Source organism: Cyanistes caeruleus, chromosome 33 (genome assembly GCF_971803275.1).
Source record: "Cyanistes caeruleus chromosome 33, bCyaCae1.hap1.1, whole genome shotgun sequence".
NCBI classification, from domain to species: Eukaryota; Metazoa; Chordata; class Aves; order Passeriformes; family Paridae; genus Cyanistes; species Cyanistes caeruleus.
In genome coordinates, this window is record NC_141734.1 from 165,102 (window position 1) to 177,519 (window position 12,418).

A 12,418-nucleotide genomic window follows, 5' to 3' on the forward strand; every position below is an offset into this window, starting at 1 on the left:
CCCATTTTTTGGCTGTTTTTTCCCAGTTTTTTCCCATTTTTTACATTTTCTGTTTTTTTCCCAAATTCCCGTTTTTTCTCCCCAATTCCCCTCACCGTTTCTGGATGAGGTAGTCCTCCAGGATGTCCAGGCAGCGCACCATCTGCGAGAAGACCAGCACCTTGTGGCCGCCGGCGCGCAGCCGGGGCAGCAGCTTGTCCAGCAGCACCAGCTTCCCGGCCGAGCGCACCAGCGCCTGCAGCGCCAGGTCCGGCGGCGCCGGCGACGGCAGCGACGCCCGCAGCTCCGCCACGATCTGCTCCTCCGCGCCTGGGGGACACCGGGGACACGCGGTGACCACCGCTGACCAGCACTGACCAGCAGTGACCAGCAGTGACCACCCCGGATCTCCAAACGTCAATGGTTCCTTCAATGGTTCCATCAAAACAACAATGAGATCTTTTGGTGACCATCGATGGTTCCATCAAACCACCATGGAGATCGTCTGCTGACCATCACTGACCAGTGGTGACCAACGGTGACCATCACTGACCACCCCGGATCTCCAAACGTCAATGGTTCCTTCAGTGGTTCCATCAAAACATCACTGAGATGTTCTGGTGATCATCAATGGTTCCATCAAACCACCATGGAGATCTTCTGGTGACCACCAGTGACCATCACGGACCAGCACTGACCAGCACTGACCAGCACTGACCAGTAGTGACCACCCCAAATCTCCAAACGTCAATGGTTCCTTCAGTGGTTCCATCAAAACATCATGGAGATGTTCAGGTGGTCATCACTGACCATTAATGGTTCCACCAAACCATCACTGAGATCTTCAGGTGACCATCAGTCACCATCACTGACCAGCACTGACCAGCAGTGACCATCACTGACCACCCCAAATCTCCAAATGTCAATGGTTCCTTCAGTGGTTCCACCAAAACATCAATGAGATCTTTTGGTGACCATCAATGGTTCCATCAAACCATCACTGAGATCTTCAGGTGACCATCAGTCACCATCAGTCACCATCAGTGACCAGCACTGACCAGCGGTGACCAGCAGTGACCAGCACTGACCACCCCGGGTCTCCAAACGTCAATGGTTCCTTCAGTGGTTCCATCAGAACATCTCTGAGATGTTCAGGTGACCATCAATGGTTCCATCAAACCATCATGGAAGCCTTCTGGTGACCACCAGTGACCAGCACTGACCATCACTGACCAGCACTGACCAGCGGTGACCACCCCGGGTCTCCAAACGTCAATGGTTCCTTCAATGATTCCATCAAAACATCTCTGAGATCTTTTGATGACCATCAATGGTTCCATCAAACCACCATGGAGATCTTCTGGTGACAAGCACTGACCAGCACTGACCAGCACTGACCAGCGGTGACCACCCCGGGTCTCCAAATGTCAATGGTTCCTTCAGTGGTTCCATCAGAACATCATGGAGATGTTCAGGTGGTCATCACTGACCATTAATGGTTCCACCAAACCATCACTGAGATCTTCAGGTGACCATCAGTCACCATCACTGACCAGCACTGACCAGCACTGACCAGCAGTGACCATCACTGACCACCCCGGATCTCCAAACATCAATGGTTCCTTCAATGGTTCCATCAGAACATCTCTGAGATCTTTTGGTGACCATCAATGGTTACATCAAACCATCATGGAGATCTTCAGGTGACCACCAGTGACCAGCACTGACCAGCAGTGACCATCACTGACCACCCCGGATCTCCAAACATCAATGGTTCCTTCAATGGTTCCATCAGAACATCTCTGAGATCTTTTGGTGACCATCAATGGTTCCATCAAACCATCACTGAGATCTTCTGGTGACCACCAGTGACCAGCACTGACCAGCGGTGACCACCCCGGATCTCCAAACATCAATGGTTCCTTCAATGGTTCCATCAGAACATCTCTGAGATCTTTTGGTGACCATCAATGGTTACATCAAACCATCATGGAGATCTTCAGGTGACCACCAGTGACCAGCACTGACCAGCAGTGACCATCACTGACCACCCCGGATCTCCAAACATCAATGGTTCCTTCAATGGTTCCATCAGAACATCTCTGAGATCTTTTGGTGACCATCAATGGTTCCATCAAACCATCACTGAGATCTTCTGGTGACCACCAGTGACCAGCACTGACCAGCGGTGACCACCCCGGATCTCCAAACATCAATGGTTCCTTCAATGGTTCCATCAGAACATCTCTGAGATCTTTTGGTGACCATCAATGGTTACATCAAACCATCATGGAGATCTTCTGGTGACCACCAGTGACCATCACGGACCAGCACTGACCAGCAGTGACCAGCACTGACCACCCCGGGTCTCCAAATGTCAACGGTTCCTTCAGTGGTTCCATCAAAACCATTGTTTCAGGTGTGCCCAGGTGTCCCCAGGTGTGTCCAGGTGTACCCCAGGTGTGCCCAGGTGTATCAATGTGTGTTTAGGTGTACCCAGGTGTCCCCAGGTGTGTTTCCAGGTGTGTTCAGGTGTCCCCAGGTGTCCCCAGGTGTGTTTCCAGGTGTGTCACTCACCGTTGATGAGGTAGGGGTGGTTGCAGCACTTGCGCAGCTCCATCATGGTGTTGAGCAGGTTGCACAGGTGTGACCCCAGGTGTGCCCAGGTGTGCCCAGGTGTATCAATGTGTGTTCAGGTGTGCCCAGGTGTGTCAGTGTGTGATCAGGTGTACCCCAGGTGTGCCCAGGTGTGTGACTCACCGTTGATGAGGTAGGGGTGGTTGCAGCACTTGCGCAGCTCCATCATGGCATTGGACAGGTGTGCCCAGGTGTGACCCCAGGTGTGCCCAGGTGTGTTCAGGTGTCCCCAGGTGTGTCCAGGTGTGCCCAGGTGTGTCACTCACCGTTGATGAGGTAGGGGTGGTTGCAGCACTTGCGCAGCTCCATCATGGTGTTGGGCAGGTTGCACAGGTGTGACCCCAGGTGTGTTCAGGTGTACCCAGGTGTGTTCAGGTGTACCCCAGGTGTATCGATGTGTGTTATGGTGTCCCCAGGTGTGTTCAGGTGTCCCCAGGTGTGCCCAGGTGTGTCCCCAGGTGTGTCACTCACCGTTGATGAGGTAGGGGTGGTTGCAGCACTTGCGCAGCTCCATCATGGTGTTGAGCAGGTTGGACAGGTGTGACCCCAGGTGTGCCCAGGTGTGCCCAGGTGTATCGATGTGTATTTAGGTGTACCCCAGGTGTGTTCAGGTGTCCCCAGGTGTGTTTCCAGGTGTGACTCACCGTTGATGAGGTAGGGGTGGTTGCAGCACTTGCGCAGCTCCATCATGGTGTTGAGCAGGTTGCACAGGTGTGCCCAGGTGTGACCCCAGGTGTGTTCAGGTGTACCCAGGTGTATTGATGTGTGTTTAGGTGTACCCCAGGTGTGCCCAGGTGTATCAATGTGTGTTCAGGTGTACCCCAGGTGTGTCCAGGTGTGTTCAGGTGTGCCCAGGTGTGACCCCAGGTGTGCCCAGGTGTGTCAGTGTGTGTCCAGGTGTACCCAGGTGTCCCCAGGTGTGTCCCCAGGTGTGTGACTCACCGTTGATGAGGTAGGGGTGGTTGCAGCACTTGCGCAGCTCCATCATGGTGTTGGGCAGGTGTGCCCAGGTGTGACCCCAGGTGTGCCCAGGTGTATCAATGTGTGTCCAGGTGTGCCCAGGTGTGTCCAGGTGTGCCCAGGTGTGTGACTCACCGTTGATGAGGTAGGGGTGGTTGCAGCACTTGCGCAGCTCCATCATGGTGTTGAGCAGGTTGCACAGGTGTGACCCCAGGTGTGCCCAGGTGTGCCCAGGTGTATCGATGTGTGTTTAGGTGTACCCCAGGTGTGCCCAGGTGTGTCCAGGTGTGCCCAGGTGTGTGACTCACCGTTGATGAGGTAGGGGTGGTTGCAGCACTTGCGCAGCTCCATCATGGTGTTGAGCAGGTTGGGGACGTTGCCGTGCCCCGCCCCCCGGGCCAGGTAAGCGAAGTTGCGCTCCAGGATGGCGCGGTACAGCCGCTTCTGCGCGTTGGTCAGCTCCACCTCGATGATGGTCTCCTGCTTGGGGGCCAGGTTCTTCTCCACGTCCTCCTTCAGCCGCCGCAGCATCATGGGCTTCAGCAGCGCCTGCAGCTTCTGCACCTGCGCAGGTGAGACAGGTGTGAACAGGTGTGAACAGGTGTGTGAACAGGTGTGTGAACAGGTGTGTGTACAGGTGCGTGTACAGGTGTGTGTGCACAGGTTCTTCTCCACGTCCTCCTTCAGCCGCCGCAGCATCATGGGCTTCAGCAGCGCCTGCAGCTTCTGCACCTGCACAGGTGTGGGACAGTTGAGAACAGGTGTGAACAGGTGTGAACAGGTGAGACAGGTGTGTGAGAACAGGTGTGACACCAGGTGTGTGTCCTCCTTCAGCCACCGCAGCATCATGGGCTTCAGCAGCGCCTGCAGCTTCTGCACCTGTACAGGTGTGAACAGGTGAGAACAGGTGTGAACAGGTGTGAACAGGTGTGAACAGGTGTGAATGAACAGGTGTGACACCAGGTGTGTGTCCTCCTTCAGCCGCCCCAGCATCATGGGCTTCAGCAGCGCCTGCAGCTTCTGCACCTGTACAGGTGTGAACAGGTGTGAACAGGTGTGAACAGGTGAGAACAGGTGTGAATGAACAGGTGTGACACCAGGTGTGTGTCCTCCTTCAGCCGCCGCAGCATCATGGGCTTCAGCAGCGCCTGCAGCTTCTGCACCTGCGCAGGTGAGAACAGGTGTGAACAGGTGTGAACAGGTGTGAACAGGTGTGAATGAACAGGTGTGACACCAGGTGTGTGTCCTCCTTCAGCCGCCCCAGCATCATGGGCTTCAGCAGCGCCTGCAGCTTCTGCACCTGCGCAGGTGTGGGACAGGTGAGAACAGGTGTGAACAGGTGTGAACAGGTGAGAACAGGTGAGACAGGTGTGAATGAACAGGTGTGAACAGGTGAGAACAGGTGAGAACAGGTGAGAACAGGTGTGTGAACAGGTGTGAACAGGTGAGAACAGGTGAGACAGGTGTGAATGAACAGGTGTGAACAGGTATGAACAGGTGTGAACAGGTGAGAACAGGTGTGAACAGGTGTGAACAGGTGTGAACAGGTGTGAACAGGTGAGAACAGGTGTGAACAGGTGTGAACAGGTGTGAACAGGTGAGAACAGGTGTGAACAGGTAAGAACAGGTGTGAACAGGTGTGCACAGGTGTGACACTGGGTGTGTGTGCACAGGTTCTTCTCCACGTCCTCCTTCAGCAGCACCTGCACAGGTGTGGGACAGGTGTGTGTGCAGGTGTGCACAGGTGTGTGAACAGGTGTGTCCTGGTGTCCCCAGGTGTATCTCAGGTGTCCCCAGGTGTATCTCAGGTGTCCCCAGGTGTATCTCAGCTGTCCCCAGGTGTGTCCTGGTGTATCTCAGCTGTCCCCAGCTGTCCCCAGGTGTGTCCTCGTGTCCCCAGGTGTATCTCAGCTGTCCCCAGGTGTGTCCAGGTGTCCCCAGGTGTCCCCCCAGGTGTGCCCCTCACCTGCTCCTCGGTTTTCAGGTCCCCGAAGTCCTTGAGGAACTCGGCCTCGGAGGGGAAGCGGGCGGGCTCCAGGAAGTGCAGGAGGCTGAACAGCTCCTCCACCGTGTTCTGTAACGGTGTACCTGTCAGCAACACCTTGTGCTCCTGTGGGGACAGGTGAGGGGACAGGTGAGTGTACAGGTAACACAGGTAACACAGGTGACACGGGTGACACAGGTGACACAGGTGACACAGGTAACACAGGTAACACAGGTAACACAGGTAACACGGGCTCCAGGAAGTGCAGGAGGCTGAACAGCTCCTCCACGGTGTTCTGTAACGGTGTACCTGTCAGCAACACCTTGTGCTCCTGTGGGGACAGGTGAGGGGACAGGTGAGGGGACAGGTGACACAGGTGACACAGGTGACACAGGTGACACAGGTGACACAGGTAACACAGGTGACACAGGTGACACAGGTAACACAGGTGAGTGTACAGGTGACACAGGTGACACAGGTGACACGGGCTCCAGGAAGTGCAGGAGGCTGAACAGCTCCTCCACCGTGTTCTGTAACGGTGTACCTGTCAGCAACACCTTGTGCTCCTGTGGGGACAGGTGAGGGGACAGGTGAGGGGACAGGTGACACAGGTGACACAGGTGACACAGGTGACACAGGTGACACAGGTAACACAGGTGACACAGGTGACACAGGTAACACAGGTGACACAGGTGACACAGGTGACACGGGTGACACGGGTGACACAGGTGACACGGGTAACACAGGTGACACAGGTGACACAGGTGACACGGGTAACACAGGTAACACAGGTGACACAGGTAACACAGGTGACACAGGTGACACAGGTGACACAGGTAACACAGGTGACACAGATAACACGGGCTCCAGGAAGTGCAGGAGGCTGAACAGCTCCTCCACGGTGTTCTGTAACGGTGTACCTGTCAGCAACACCTTGTGCTCCTGCAGGTAAACACAGGTGACCATACAGGTGAGGGGACAGGTAACCCTACAGGTGAGTGTACAGGTGACAAAGGTAACACAGGTGACACAGGTAACACAGGTAACACAGGTGACAAAGGTAACACAGGTGACACAGGTGACACAGGTGACACAGGTGACAAAGGTAACACAGGTGACACAGGTGACACAGGTGACACAGGTGACACAGATGACACACAGGTGACACAGGTGACACAGGTAACACAGGTGACACAGGTGACACAGGTGACACAGGTGACACAGGTAACACAGGTGACACAGGTAACACAGGTGAATGTACAGGTGACACAGGTGACACGGATGACACAGGTAACACAGGTAACACAGGTGACACAGGTGACGCAGGTGACACAGGTAACGCAGGTGACACAGGTGACACAGGTGACGCAGGTGACACAGGTAACGCAGGTGACACAGGTGACACAGGTGAATGTACAGGTGACACAGGTGACACGGATGACACAGGTAACACAGGTAACACAGGTGACACAGGTGACGCAGGTGACACAGGTAACGCAGGTGACACAGGTGACACAGGTGAATGTACAGGTGACACAGGTGACACAGGTGAGTGTACAGGTGACACAGGTGACGCAGGTGACACAGGTGACGCAGGTGAGTGTACAGGTGAGTCCGTGCCGCACACAGGAAGCGCAGGTGGTTTTGGGTGTGCCCAGGTGTTATCTCAGGTGTGCTGTAGCTGTACCCCAGGTGTGCCCAGGTGTATCTCAGGTGTCTCCAGCTGTACCCAGGTATGTCCAGGTGTACCCAGGTGTGCTGTAGGTGTACCCAGGTGTACCCAGGTGTGTCTCAGGTGTGTCCAGGTGTGCTGTAGGTGTACCCAGGTGTACTGTAAGTGTACCCAGGTGAACCCAGGTGTGTCCAGGTGTATCTCAGGTGTGCCCAGGTGTGTTCACTCACCAGGTCCATGTGCTTGAGGCTGTCCAGCAGCTTGCAGTGCCGGTTCTTCAGCCGGTGCGCCTCGTCGATCACCACGCAGCGCCACTGCACCTCGCGCAGCTCGGGACAGTCGGACAGGATCATCTCGAAGGTGGTGATGAGCGCGTCGAACTTGTACGCACCTGGGATCAGCCGGCCCTGCAGGTGTGAACAGGTGTGACAGGTGTGACAGGTGTGACAGGTGTGTGACTGACAGGTGTGTGTGTACAGGTGTGTGTGTGTGTGACAGGATCATCTCAAAGGTGGTGATGAGGGCGTCGAACTTGTACGCACCTGGGATCAGCCGGCCCTGCAGGTGTGAACAGGTGAGACAGGTGTGACAGGTGTGTGACTGACAGGTGTGTCACTGACAGGTGTGTACAGGTGTGTGTGTGTGTGACAGGATCATCTCAAAGGTGGTGATGAGGGCGTCGAACTTGTACGCACCTGGGATCAGCCGGCCCTGCAGGTGAGACAGGTGTGTGACTGACAGGTGTGTACAGGTGTGTACAGGTGTGTGACTGACAGGTGTGACACTGACAGGTGTGCACAGGTGTGCACAGGTGTGTGTGTGTGTGACAGGATCATCTCAAAGGTGGTGATGAGCGCGTCGAACTTGTACGCACCTGGGATCACCCGGCCCTGCAGGTGAGACAGGTGAGACAGGTGTGTACAGGTGTGTACAGGTGTGTGTGTACAGGTGCGTACAGGTGTGTACAGGTGTGCACAGGTGTGTACAGGTGTGTGTGTGTGTGACAGGATCATCTCAAAGGTGGTGATGAGCGCGTCGAACTTGTACGCACCTGGGATCACCCGGCCCTGCAGGTGAGACAGGTGAGACAGGTGTGTACAGGTGTGTACAGGTGTGCACAGGTGTACCCCAGGTGTGTACAGGTGTGTCACTGACAAGTGTGTACAGGTGTGTGTGTGTGTGACAGGATCATCTCAAAGGTGGTGATGAGTGCGTCGAACTTGTACGCACCTGGGATCAGCCGGCCCTGCAGGTGTGAACAGGTGAGACAGGTGTGACAGGTGTGACAGGTGTGTGACCGACAGGTGTGTACAGGTGTGACAGGTGTGTGACTGACAGGTGCAAGTGTACAGGTGTGTACAGGTGTGTACAGGTGTGCACAGGTGTGTACAGGTGTGTGTGTGTGACAGGATCATCTCGAAGGTGGTGATCAGCGCGTCGAACTTGTACGCACCTGGGATCAGCCGGCCCTGCAGGTGAGACAGGTGTGACAGGTGTGTACAGGTGTGCACAGGTGTGTGTGTACAGGTGTGTACAGGTGTGTACAGGTGCGTCACTGACAGGTGTGTACAGGTGTGACAGGTGTGTGACTGACAGGTGTGTGACTGACAGGTGTGTACAGGTGTGTACAGGTGTGTGACTGACAGGTGTGTGACTGACAGGTGTGTACAGGTGTGTACAGGTGTGTACAGGTGTGTCACTGACAGGTGTGTACAGGTGTGTGACTGACAGGTGTGTGACTGACAGGTGTGTACAGGTGTGTACAGGTGTGTACAGGTGTGTCACTGACAGGTGTGACAGGTGTGTGACAGACAGGTGTGTGACAGGTGTGACAGGTGTGCGACTGACTGGTGTGACAGGTGTGTACAGGTGTGACAGGTGTGCCCAGGTGAGCTCACCTTGCCGTCCTTGCAGTACATCTCGTACTGCTGGATCATCTGCCGGCTGGCCAGGCTGCCGTGGTGGATGATGGGTGTGCACAGGTGTGTACAGGTGTGTCACTGACCCCATACAGGTGTGCCCAGGTGTGTACAGGTAACTCAGGTGAGCTCACCTTGCCGTCCTTGCAGTACATCTCGTACTGCTGGATCATCTGCCGGCTGGCCAGGCTGCCGTGGTGCCCGATGGGTGTGCACAGGTGTGTACAGGTGTGTCAGTGACCCCATACAGGTGTATATGGATAACACAGGTGTGCCCAGGTGTGCCCAGGTGAGCTCACCTTGCCGTCCTTGCAGTACATCTCGTACTGCTGGATCATCTGCCGGCTGGCCAGGCTGCCGTGGTGGATGATGGGTGTGTACAGGTGTTATCACAGATAACACAGGTGTGTCCAGGTGTGTCACAGGTGTGCCCAGGTGAGCTCACCTTGCCGTCCTTGCAGTACATCTCGTACTGCTGGATCATCTGCCGGCTGGCCAGGCTGCCGTGGTGCCCGATGGGTGTGCACAGGTGTGTACAGGTGTGTCAGTGACCCCATACAGGTGTGTCACAGGTAACTCAGGTGTGCCCAGGTGTGCCCAGGTGAGCTCACCTTGGTGTCCTTGCAGTACATCTCGTACTGCTGGATCATCTGCCGGCTGGCCAGGCTGCCGTGGTGGATGATGGGTGTGCACAGGTGTGCACAGGTGTGTCAGTGACCCCATACAGGTGTGTACAGGTAACTCAGGTGAGCTCACCTTGCCGTCCTTGCAGTACATCTCGTACTGCTGGATCATCTGCCGGCTGGCCCGGCTGCCGTGGTGGATGATGGGTGTGCACAGGTGTGCACAGGTGTGTCAGTGACCCCATACAGGTGTGTCACAGGTGTGCCCAGGTGTGCCCAGGCGAGCTCACCTTGGTGTCCTTGCAGTACATCTCGTACTGCTGGATCATCTGCCGGCTGGCCAGGCTGCCGTGGTGGATGATGGGTGTGCACAGGTGTGTCAGTGACCCCATACAGGTGTGTCACAGGTAACTCAGGTGTGTCACAGGTAACCCAGGTGAGCTCACCTTGGTGTCCTTGCAGTACATCTCGTACTGCTGGATCATCTGCCGGCTGGCCAGGCTGCCGTGGTAGACGATGGTGTTGAGGCCGGTCCAGGTGCCGAACTCGCGCTCCCAGTTGGCGATGGTGGAGAGCGGCGCGATCACCAGGTAAGGGCCGCGCACGCCGGCGCCGTGCACCTGCTGCAGGAACGCGATCGACTGGATCGTCTTGCCCAGACCCATCTCGTCCGCCAGGATGCAGTTCTGCCTGAGGGACAGCGCGGCGCAGGTGAGACACACCTGGCGCAGGTGAGTGGCACCTGGGACAGGTGAGGGACACACCTGGGGTACACCTGCAGCAGGTGAGACACACCTGGGACAGGTGAGACACACCTGCGGCAGGTGAGGGCCACCTGGGGTACACCTGCGGCAGGTGAGACACACCTGGGACAGGTGAGGGACACACCTGGGGCAGGTGAGACACACCTGGGGTACACCTGCGGCAGGTGAGGGGTACCTGGGACAGGTGAGACACACCTGCGGCAGGTGAGACACACCTGGGACAGGTGAGGGGTACCTGGGGCAGGTAAGACACACCTGGGACAGGTGAGATACACCTGGGGCAGGTGAGGGGCACACCTGGGACAGGTGAGATACACCTGGGGCAGGTGAGGGACACACCTGGGACAGGTGAGGGACACACCTGGGGCAGGTGAGGGGCACACCTGGGGCAGGTAACACACACCTGGGGTAGCCCAGTTACTCCCACCTGCTCTGACCCCTTTCCCAGGTGTCCCCAGGTGTGTTCCAGGTGTCCCCAGGTGTGTCCCAGGTGTCCCCAGGTGTGTTCCAGGTGTCCCCAGGTGTCCCCAGGTGTCCCCAGGTGTGTCCCGGGTGCCCCCAGGTGTCCCCAGGTGTGTCCCCAGGCGTGTTCTGGGTGTCCCCAGGTGTGTCCCAGGTGTGTTCCAGGTGTCCCCAGGTGTGTTCCAGGCACGCTCTAGGTGTGTACTAGACCGGGTTCTAGAGCGTTCTAGACTGGGTTCTAGATCGTTCTAGATCAGGTTCTAGGTACGTTCTAGGTACGTTCTAGATCAGGTTCTAGAGCGTTCTAGATCGGGTTCTAGACTGTTCTAGATCAGGTTCTAGACTGTTCTAGATCCGGTTCTAGACTGTTCTAGATCAGGTTCTAGACTGGGTTCTAGATCGGGTTCCAGACTGGGTTCCAGGTGTCCCCAGCTGTCCCCAGGTGTGTTCCAGGTGAGCTCAGGTGTGCCCAGGTGTGCCCAGGTGCGCCCAGGTGCACCCAGGTGTGCCCAGGTGCCCCCAGGTGCGCTCACCTGTTGTACCAGTTGAAGAGCAGCCAGTTCACCCCCTCCAGCTGTGCTCACCTGTGGCACCGGCTGTTCCCCCATAGCCCAGGTGTGTTCAGGTGTGTGCCCAGGTGTGCCCAGGTGTGTCCCCAGGTGTGCCCAGGTGTGCCCAGGTGTGCCCAGGTGTGTTCAGGTGTGCCCAGGTGTGCCCAGGTGCGCTCACCTGTTGTACCAGTTGAAGAGCAGCCAGTTCACCCCCTCCAGCTGTGCTCACCTGTGGCACCGGCTGTTCCCCCATAGCCCAGGTGTGTGCCCAGGTGTCCCCAGGTGTGCCCAGGTGTCCCCAGGTGTGCCCAGGTGTCCCCAGGTGCGCCCAGGTGTGCCCAGGTGCGCCCAGGTGCGCTCACCTGTTGTACCAGTTGAAGAGCAGCCAGTTCACCCCCTCCAGCTGATATTCCCGCAGCCGATTGTGGTTCTTGTACTCGTGCGACGCCTCCAGCTTCTTCCAGGCCCCGGCCTGCGGGCGTGGCTGGCACAGGTGAGACACAGACAGGTGAGACAGGTGAGACAGGGGAGAGATACAGGTGAGAGACAGGTGAGAGACAGGTGAGAGACAAGTGAGAGACAGGGGAGAGACAGGTGAGATACAGGTGAGAGACAGGTGAGACAGGTGAGAGACAGGTGAGACAGGGGAGAGACAGGTGAGACAGGTGAGAGACAGGTGAGACAGGGGAGAGACAGGTGAGACAGGTGAGAGACAGGTGAGACAGGGGAGAGACAGGTGAGACAGGTGAGAGACAGGTAAGAGATACAGGTGAGAGACAGACAGGTGAGAGACAGGTAAGAGATACAGGTGAGATACACAGGTAAGACAGGTGAAGAGATACACGTGAGGCAGGTGAGAGACGAAAT

The 12,418-nt window shown here is 56.6% G+C and overlaps 1 protein-coding gene across 4 annotated transcripts in view; it reads right to left on the minus strand.

Annotated features, from left to right (window-relative positions):
- LOC111945661 (ATP-dependent chromatin remodeler CHD8-like) overlaps positions 1 to 12,418 on the minus strand; it is a 61,088-nt gene that overhangs the window by 29,507 nt on the left and 19,163 nt on the right. For all 4 annotated transcript variants that reach the window (XM_086870654.1, XM_086870653.1, XM_086870652.1 and 1 more), the window contains 6 exons: positions 11,914 to 12,035; positions 10,221 to 10,464; positions 7,463 to 7,639; positions 5,543 to 5,686; positions 3,885 to 4,140; positions 96 to 309 (listed from right to left, as the gene is read on the minus strand). In XM_086870654.1, the coding sequence (XP_086726780.1) occupies positions 96 to 309; positions 3,885 to 4,140; positions 5,543 to 5,686; positions 7,463 to 7,639; positions 10,221 to 10,464; positions 11,914 to 12,035 (1,157 nt within the window). The remainder of the gene's footprint in view (positions 1 to 95; positions 310 to 3,884; positions 4,141 to 5,542; positions 5,687 to 7,462; positions 7,640 to 10,220; positions 10,465 to 11,913; positions 12,036 to 12,418) is intronic.